At 49.0% G+C, this 8,798-nt stretch overlaps 1 protein-coding gene across 1 annotated transcript; it reads right to left on the bottom strand.

Annotated features, from left to right (window-relative positions):
• Positions 1-105: 105 nt before the first annotated feature.
• On the bottom strand, positions 106-8,551 carry ciao1 (cytosolic iron-sulfur assembly component 1). Its single transcript, XM_080766763.1, has 7 exons — positions 8,174-8,551; positions 2,424-2,572; positions 2,198-2,309; positions 1,965-2,053; positions 1,641-1,833; positions 1,467-1,545; positions 106-595 (listed from the first exon to the last, which is right to left on the bottom strand). The coding sequence occupies exons 1-7, from the start codon at positions 8,310-8,312 to the stop codon at positions 361-363; spliced, it is 996 nt and encodes a 331-aa protein (XP_080622889.1). The 5' UTR covers positions 8,313-8,551; the 3' UTR covers positions 106-360.
• Positions 8,552-8,798: the final 247 nt, after the last annotated feature.

The following is an 8,798-nucleotide window of genomic DNA, read 5'->3' as shown; positions in this document are numbered from 1 at the left end:
GTATCAACAATTGACAAAGCCGGATCCACAATCTGCAGTAGTGGGCAGGCACTTTCCACTGAGCCACCCGAGCAACTTAATTGTGACTTTTAATATGTAATTCAAAATAACAAGCAATAAGATTTAATGTAATGTAATATATTTTCAATGTCACTGAAATGGCAAATTTATACAAAATGTAATACATGGACGCTTAAAAGAGCAGTACTGAAGTAATGTTCTTTAGACAACTAAAGTGGTCTTCCAATTTACTGAACAAAGAATATGAAACATTAACGTGGCAACTTCAACGGCTGAGACATCTTGGTGTGTTCAGTGCTGACGAACAGTTTGTCATGAGAAACCAGATTGATTCAATGTTTAGCCGTCAGTTTGGTATCTCCAGATTGCAATATCTCCATCATCACTGCAGGAGGCCAGGATCCCTGCCTCCTTTGGGTGCCAGTTAACACAGTTGACATCTTGGTTATGGGCCTTGGCTGCACAGGCAGCCAGGGAAAACACGGGTTGATTTGGATCAGTGGGCTCGTCTTCCTGAAACACACGCACTGAATCGTCTCCGCACGCAGTTGCCAAGGCACCAGTCAGATGACACCTGAACAAAAATGGGCACAAATTTCTGAAGTTGAGTACGTTTATTTTTAAATTGTATATTTTGTAAGCATATCCCAGATATGTTTCACAATTTCACCTTCTATCCCATACCAGGGTTTATATTCTACCCCAATACTCGGCCTTACTCACATACATTCATAGATTTTTATTTTTGAGGGCTCCTATATTCAGCTATTAGTGTAGATTACCGTCTTACACAAACATTAAATTCACTTTGACAATGAATGGACGAGAAAATTGGCTAGTTTCGTCCTATACAAAGATTACATGTGTCTGATGTACGATGATAAGAGCGCCCTTCACTTCACAGGTGTGATTTTTATTCTCTGAGTAACATTTTTCGACTGAACTTCATAATATATGAAAGGCAGCATGGCCCTGTTCTACATATCAAGTTTAGTTTATGCTTAAAAGATAGGCCTAACCTTGCCTCACCAGGCTTTCAACCTCGGGGGGAAAGCCTGGTCTCTATTCCAAAAGTGCCGTGTGAACCGTTCTGGAACGGATGATATCGTCATGTTGTAGTATTGTTTTGTAGTCATCAGGCAGGAACAATCAAACGGATCTTCCTTTTCCCTCAAACCGGAAGAATAACAATAAAAGCTCTCGTAGCCTGTCGGTTTGAGGGAAAAGGAAGTTCCGGAAGATGGATGACTACAAAACAATACAACAACATGACGTAGCGATATCATCCACTCCCGACCGGTTCATAAACCCAAAAGGGAATGGTGCCCAGGCTAAGATAGGCCTACTTCATTGTCCTTCAATGCACTTCATAGGTACTAACTGAAGGACATCCTTAAAGTCATCAACATGAGGCTGAGCACAAAAAGATAGTATGGTTAGCTTACCAAGAGATGTCATACACTGCCCGTGCATGGAAGCCAGAAAGAGTACAAACACACTTCCAAGCCTTGTCTGTGTTGCCATCTGCAGTTCAACAAGAGCAACAGTTACAAACATGAAATGTTGAGGAGGAAATACCAAACCACCCACATGTTCGAAGTTCCACATAGATGTATTACCTTCCGACTCGCTCTCCTTCCAGATCTTCACCGTGCGGTCATCACTACAGGAGGCCAATCTCTTTCCACCTTGCTCAAAGGACAAACTCCATACGGTGGATGTGTGTCCTTCCAACGTGGCCCTGCACTCCCAGTCGTCATCCTCTTCCTTATAAATGCAAATGTTGTTGTCGTAGCTGGCTGAAGCCAGGAGCTGTAGGCGAAGGATAGACATAAACTGAACAATGGAACTCACAAATGGCTGGTCGTCGCGACGGTAGTGGTCAAGATGGGAATTATCGTCCATCATGTACAGTATGTGTGTTGTACTACATCCTACTGTACCTCCTGAGTAGGGTGCCATTCAACATGCTTGACATCCTGTGTGTGGGAGTTCACGACAGTAACACACTCGTACTCATCCTCCTCGTCCACTGTGAAAGGCAAAGGGAAGCGATTTGTTTACATTTTGTGCTGCGCTGCAGAGATATTTTTAACAGGATTAATGGAGGTGAATAAACTCTTTTGTGGATGATAAATGTGCATCGTCAGGTAGTGGGAAAACACTCGATAGTCACCTTCCCAAACCCAGACACTCTTGTCTCGGCTACATGTGGCCAGCAGATTCCCTGAAGGTGCCCAAGCCACACATTTGACCTCGTTTTCATGTCCTTCCAGCACAGTCAAACACTAGGACACAGACATAGGTACATTATTATGAGCAGGTGGAACAATTTCCATCAAAGTGCAGTCTGTTGATGTCAAACCATCAACTAAGAAAACATTTAGCGTTTTAAATCTGACCTCAAACTCATTATTTTTCTTTTTCCAGATACACGTGGTTGCATCGAAGCTGGCAGAGGCCAGGTAGGTCCCACATGGGGACCATGCCACTTTCCTCACAGTGCGCTGGTGTCCATCCTGAAGGACCGTCTTGCATTCCCATGACTCACCTAAGCAGGATGGGGAAAGAAGCAAGGGTACATTCAATGTACGACTACTAAACAGATCAGGTGGGAAATGAACTTTCTGAATGAATGATCCCATTCTTTACGTCAACATTTATTTTTATAATTGATTTTCACATGAGTAGCCTGCCCTACACTACAGCAGTGATAGCCTGCATCTAGCCCTAGAACGGCTCTTGTTGTTACATACAGTATGTACAGTATTTCACATAATTAAATGATCACAGGCATTCTAGGTCTAGCCTGCATCCTAAGTCACTAAATTGAGAAAGGATGCAATCATGTTACCCTCCGGGCCGGGGGTCCTGGGATGCAATACTGACTGTAGGACTCATAAAATGTCCCTGGGACCCATCTAACAGACCCTATTTACATCACTGCTACAGAATAATTTTCTACCCTAAAATACAAGTTCCCTCATATTTGGGTATTTTTCCTTTAGGTTAGCCTAGCCCAAAATTTTAGATTCTCGTAGAGGTTTTTTAAAACGAGAATCTAAAATTTTGGGCTAAGGTTATCCCATTGAGAGCAAGCTGTTTTTAAAAGAAGCCCTGATTACAGCATGAAAAGGTACTACTACAGTTATAAAATACCCAAAACAATAACAATCGAACCCGTTTCAAAGAGTCGGACATTTAATAAAGCAGTGGTTCTCAAAATTGGGAGTCCAGTGACCCTCGGGCCAGGGTTCCTTGTAGCCCCTCTCGGAACCCCCTGGGTCAGCCCAATCCGAACCGAACCGGGCCCATGGTCTGGGTGTTGTGTGTAAAAGAGTGACACGCACACACGATTGAACCAGAAACAACACTGCTTTACTTAGTTCCTTGTCTCAGTACAGAACAGACTTCCTTGTTATTTCCCGCGCTGTGTATCACGTAGCATCCCATAATAACCAGTCTCTTAAAGGCATCTCAACCATTATATAACACAGTGTCCATATTATTAGAACATAACATTTCCCCCCCCCTCAAAAGAACAAACAGCATAATCCTCCCCCCCAACTGAAAACCAACCATAACAGTCTTTCTCTCTTTTTTTTTTTTTTTTTAACTGAAAGCATCATCAAAATAGCAGAACAACAATAGGAATGCAAAATGTACTAGACAAGAGTCAGTCATGAAAACACTGGCAAACTAAGCATGGTAACTTGTGACATAGTCCTGCAAGGCAGCAGGGCGAACCCTGACCCGAACTGGCCTCGGTTCCGGCGCTGCGGGAGGAGGGACAGGGGGTGGAACGGGGACTGGAGGCGGGCCAGGATCAGCGCCCATGGTGTAGGGGAATGGTGACAGGGTTGGTGCTGTGGCCGTGTGCCCGGAGAGGGGCGCAGGGACCTTCTTCAGCCTACCAGCATGCCACCGTGAGCCGTCGTCGAGCAGGAACGTGGCAGGGCCCAGACGGCGTCTGACCTGTCTAGGCTGGGACCAGAATGAGGCCATCTTGTTGTGTCGTTGCGGCCGTCGAGTCCTGACCCAGTCGGAGACTTGAAGAGATGGTGGCTTCGCCCTGCGTTTCTTGTCCACCTTCTCCTTCGTCACCTGCTGCCGTGCGGCAACAGTCTCCCGGATCTTGGCCAGGGAGGGCCTGGGAAAGTTTCCATGCGGTGTCCGGAGCCTGTGCAGTGGCAGTTCCAATTCTCGGCCGAGCATCAGAAACGCTGGTGACACTCCAGTGGTGGAGTGTTGGCTTGCTCTGTAGTGCAACAAAGTCTGATTGAGTGCCTCTTCGAATACACAGCCTTGGGTCAGGTGTGCACGGATCCCGTTCTTCAGTGTTGCGTTGAAACGCTCTACTCCACCATTGGCCTGTGGGTGGTAGAAAGCGGTTCGGATGTGTTTGACACCCCTGCTGGCAAGAAAGCCAGAGAACTCTGCAGATGTCATCTGAGGCCCGTTATCAGTTGTCACAGCCCGAGGCACGCCCCAGCGTCCAAAGAGGCCATCCAGTACCCGAATCATGGCGTGCGACGTCACTGTCCCCACCGGCACCACCTCCGGCCACTTGGAGTGGAGATCATAGATGACCACCAGGAAGCGCTGGTGGTGAGGAACACCACGGCCATGGATTTCCCCACAGATGTCCAGCTGTACATGTTCCCAGGGGCGGGAAGGCCAGGGAAGTGGCTGTAGGGGAGGGGTCGAGGGTGGCCCGGTTTTCCCACTGAGGAGGCAAGCTGAGCAGTCCTGGACCAGATGTTCTATATCTCGGTCGATGGCCGGCCACCACACGAGCTCACGGCACCGCTGCTTGAGTTTCACAATTCCCAAGTGACCTTCATGTGCCATCGACAGCACACGAGCACGTAGAGTGCTTGGGATAACTGTGCAGAGCCCCCTTGAGACACACGTGTCTGCCCAGCAGGAGAGCTCGTCCTTCACTCTAGAAAATGGCTTCAACTCTTCAGGAACGCGGGGCGGCCAGCCGTTCCTGATGTACGTGCACAGCTTGGACAGTATCGGATCCCTGTCCGATTCAGTTTTCAGCTCCTCCAGTGTGATTACTGGCTCCAACGGTGCATAGAGCGCTTGGATGAGAGACGGTTCTTCGTCGTATGAAGGGACAGAAGGAGTCGGGGCTGGGATGGAGCGAGAAAGGAGGTCTGCCACCACGTTGTCCCTGCCTGGTGTGAAGATGAGGTCATAATGGTACTGTCGGAGACGTTCCGCCCAACGATGGAGCCGGAGAGGCTTGTGACCTGAACCTGACGTCGAGAGTACAGTTGTGAGGGCCTGGTGGTCTGTCCTGATGGCGAAATGACGGCCATAGAGATACATGTGCCATCGTTCACATGCCCACACACAGGCCAAAGCCTCACGTTCGCCCACAGAGTACCGCTGTTCTGTGGGTGTCAGGGCCCGAGATGCAAAGGCAATTGGCCTCTCCACACCATCGTGAAGCTGAGACAGGACGGCTCCAACTGCAGCGGCGGAGGCGTCGCAGGTGACGAAGGTGGGGCTGGGGAGGCTGAAATGGGCGAGGACCGGTGGTGAAGTTAACTGTGTTTTCAGCATGGAAAAGGACTCAACGCACTGCGGTGACCAGACCCAGGGCTCCTCCTTCTTCAGGAGTCGGCGGAGAGGTGCTGTCGTGTGTGAGTAGTTGGGCAGGAAACGCAAATAATAAGCGGTCATCCCCAGGAACGAGGCGACCTGCGTGGCGGAGGTCGGTTCTGGGATGCGCTGTATTGCCTCAACGTTGGAAGAGAGAGGTGCAATGCCCACGGCTGAGAGGTGGAACCCAATGAAGTCTACAGTCGGCACTGAGAAGAGACATTTCTCGCTGTTCAGGGTCACGTGATGCTTGGTGAGAGCCTCAAACACTCTGTGTAGACGGGCATCGTGAGTGGCTTGGTCTTCCCCGTGCACCACGATGTCATCGAGATAAAAAACTGTCCCTGGAACCCCAGCGAGAACCGTGGACATGACCTTTTGGAAGCAGCTGGGGGCAGAGCTGAGACCAAAGGGCATGCGTGTGTACCTGAAGACCCCAGCGTGTGTCACAAACGCTGTCAGGTCCCGGCTGGCTGGGTGAAGGGGAACTTGCAGGTAGCCCTGGCGCAAATCCAACTTTGAGAAAACCGTTGAGCCATGGAAGAGAGTGGTGAGCTCCTCAGCTGTGGGTAGAGGGTATTTGTCTGGGATGACAGCTTTGTTGACCTGTCGCAGATCCACACAGACCCGGAGACCACCTGATTTCTTCTGTGCGACCACCAGGTTTGAGATCCAAGGCGATGCATTAATTGACTCGATGATGCCCTCCTCCAGCAGTGAGGTGAGCTCGGCGGTGACACCCTCTCGGAAGGCGAGTGGCAGCCGCCTGAGGGGCTGAATAACTGGTTTCACCGCAGGGTCAACTAGAGGCCGGTGAGCAAATGCTGCAAAGCAGCCCAGGCCGTCAAACAGCGCTGGCCACTGCTGGTGAGTCGTCGGGGAGACATGCAGTATAGCCCTTCCACTATTGTCCATTAGAGAGAAGCCCAACTTCATGAAGAGATCCAGGCCAAGGAGGTTCGTTCCCCGCCGTGCAACATGAAAGGGAAAAGAGGGAATGTGTGTCGTACCATAGCAGACAGGTAGGTCAAGGGTGCCCACCATCTCAATGGCAGAATTTGCATACCCCCGCAAGCTTGTGGACGGGGGTCCTAGCGGCATGTGGGAAAATAATTTCCTGTATGTGTCCAGATTCAGGAGCGACGCTGCGGCCGCAGTATCCAGGATGAGTGGTAGATCAACCTCCCCCAGCTGTACTGTGCAGGTCTTGAACGACACATGTGTGGAACGGATGTTACTAATTTCTGTGTATCCAGAACCAGACTGGGGAAACCTGTCCTGCTGTGACACATTGCCTGGAGCCGAACGACAAACTTTAGCAAAATGATTCAGTTTAGAACAGTTTCTGCAAGCCTGTCCACGGGCAGGGCACTGTGATGCCCTAGTTGCATGGGAATTAGATCCACAATTGGCGCAATTGCGTCTGGGGGCCACACTGGGGCGCTGTCTACTCATATGTTGCACAGGCAGGCTGCCGTCGTCAGTGGCCCATGTAGTGGGCGGGGAAACCTGTGACGACAGGTCCGTGTGGTGCAGTTGTTGTGCTAGCGTTGTGTGTTGATAATGAGTAGCAGGGCTGGCGGTGGCTAGCAGATTAGAGCATTCTAGAGCAGATTCAACTTGCAGCGCTATTTTGATTGCATCAGTCAATGTCAAATCGTCTGGTTCCATTAATAGTTTCTCTCGTGTTTTGTCACATGACGTGCCTTCTATCAGCTGGTCTCTGATCATTTGGTCATGCAACGCTCCATATTCACAGGCTCGTGTCAGCTCACGTAGATCAGCCACAAAAGACTGTATGGACTCACCGGGTCGTTGGTGACGCTTTCTGAGTCTGTAGCGCCGTATTAGGACACGTTGTTTTCCAGAGAAATGATCCGTCAGCAGCTTGACTGTATCGGCGAATGTTGCAGCCGATCCGATCGCTCCAAGGACTCGTTGGCCCTCGGTACCGAGGCAGTGAACGAGGAGAGCATTCTTCCGCTTGTCGGGAAGCTCTGCGTCGGAGAATCCGAGAGCATCAATATAGGCATTAAAACCTGTCAGCCAACGTGTCCATGGCACCGCGGGTTCCCCGGGCACCGCGAGAAACACTTCGGGTGGGGGAAGGCTGAATCCAGCCATTCTCGTCGCCAAATGTTGTGTGTAAAAGAGTGACACGCACACACGATTGAACCAGAAACAACACTGCTTTACTTAGTTCCTTGTCTCAGTACAGAACAGACTTCCTTGTTATTTCCCGCGCTGTGTATCACGTAGCATCCCATAATAACCAGTCTCTTAAAGGCATCTCAACCATTATATAACACAGTGTCCATATTATTAGAACATAACACTGGGTCTCAAAAATGTAAGAAACTTCAGTACCATTGGGTTCTGCTTGTAGGGCTAGCCGCAATTTGCAACTCTAGATTGTAAAAAAATGGAACCTAATGGACCTTGGACCCGCAAGGTTCCATTTGTATAAGCTCAATGTTACGGGGGTCCTTGAATAAAAAAAGTTTAGAAGCACTGAATGAATGAATCAGCAGCACACCTTCTTTTCCCCAGATCCGGACGGCCTTGTCGCCTCCACATGAGGCCAGCAGCGTCCCGCCAGGGTTCCACGCTACGAACCAGCAGCGAGAGTCTGGATGTGCGATGAACCTCTGAACGAGCACCAACGCGTCCTTCATACTATCTATCTATCACTGACTGACAGCTAGATAGATACCCGTTAGCCAGCACAACCCTGCCAAAACCTTATCTACAACGCCTGTTTGTAAAAGTACTAATCTTCAAAAACACTGAATTATACTGTCTGCGAGTTAAACGCGGAAAGAAAATCTATATAAACGAGAGAGAGTTCACCACTTCACCATTATTATGAAATGCCTAATAATTTGACAAGTTTTGTGATAAATACATTTCACAAACTTCCGTCCTAGAACTCTACCTCTTCTGAGTATCAGATGTCCTAGCTTGGCATTACTGCCCCCTGTCGCTGGGGAGAATGGAGGTAAGCCTGGGTACAGAAACTCTGAAGCCAAGCTGTTTATTTATCCATCAAACAATAAGATGTTATTAACGTATACGTTATTGTCTGGTGACGCGAGGTTAGCAGCTTCAGGACTATCATATTCGTGTAGTCGTATTAAAATTAGTCTGACTTTAGCTTTCAT

This window comes from Protomyctophum bolini (assembly GCF_963924005.1).
Source record: "Protomyctophum bolini genome assembly, chromosome: 6".
In the NCBI taxonomy this organism is placed as follows: domain Eukaryota; kingdom Metazoa; phylum Chordata; class Actinopteri; order Myctophiformes; family Myctophidae; genus Protomyctophum; species Protomyctophum bolini.
The sequence above is the reverse complement of the archived record's forward strand: the minus strand, read 5'-3'. Positions and strand labels throughout refer to the sequence as shown.

Excerpts from the sequence above, each read along its gene's own strand:
- ciao1 (XM_080766763.1), bottom strand. The coding sequence starts at position 8,312 with ATGAAGGACGCGTTGGTGCTCGTTCAGAGGTTCATCGCACATCCAGAC. Across the intron at positions 1,834-1,964 it reads AATGGCACCCTACTCAGGAG|CTCCTGGCTTCAGCCAGCTA; the intron begins GTACAGTAGGAT and ends CTTCGCCTACAG. Across the intron at positions 596-1,466 it reads GCAGTGTATGACATCTCTTG|GTGTCATCTGACTGGTGCCT; the intron begins GTAAGCTAACCA and ends ATTTTTGTTCAG.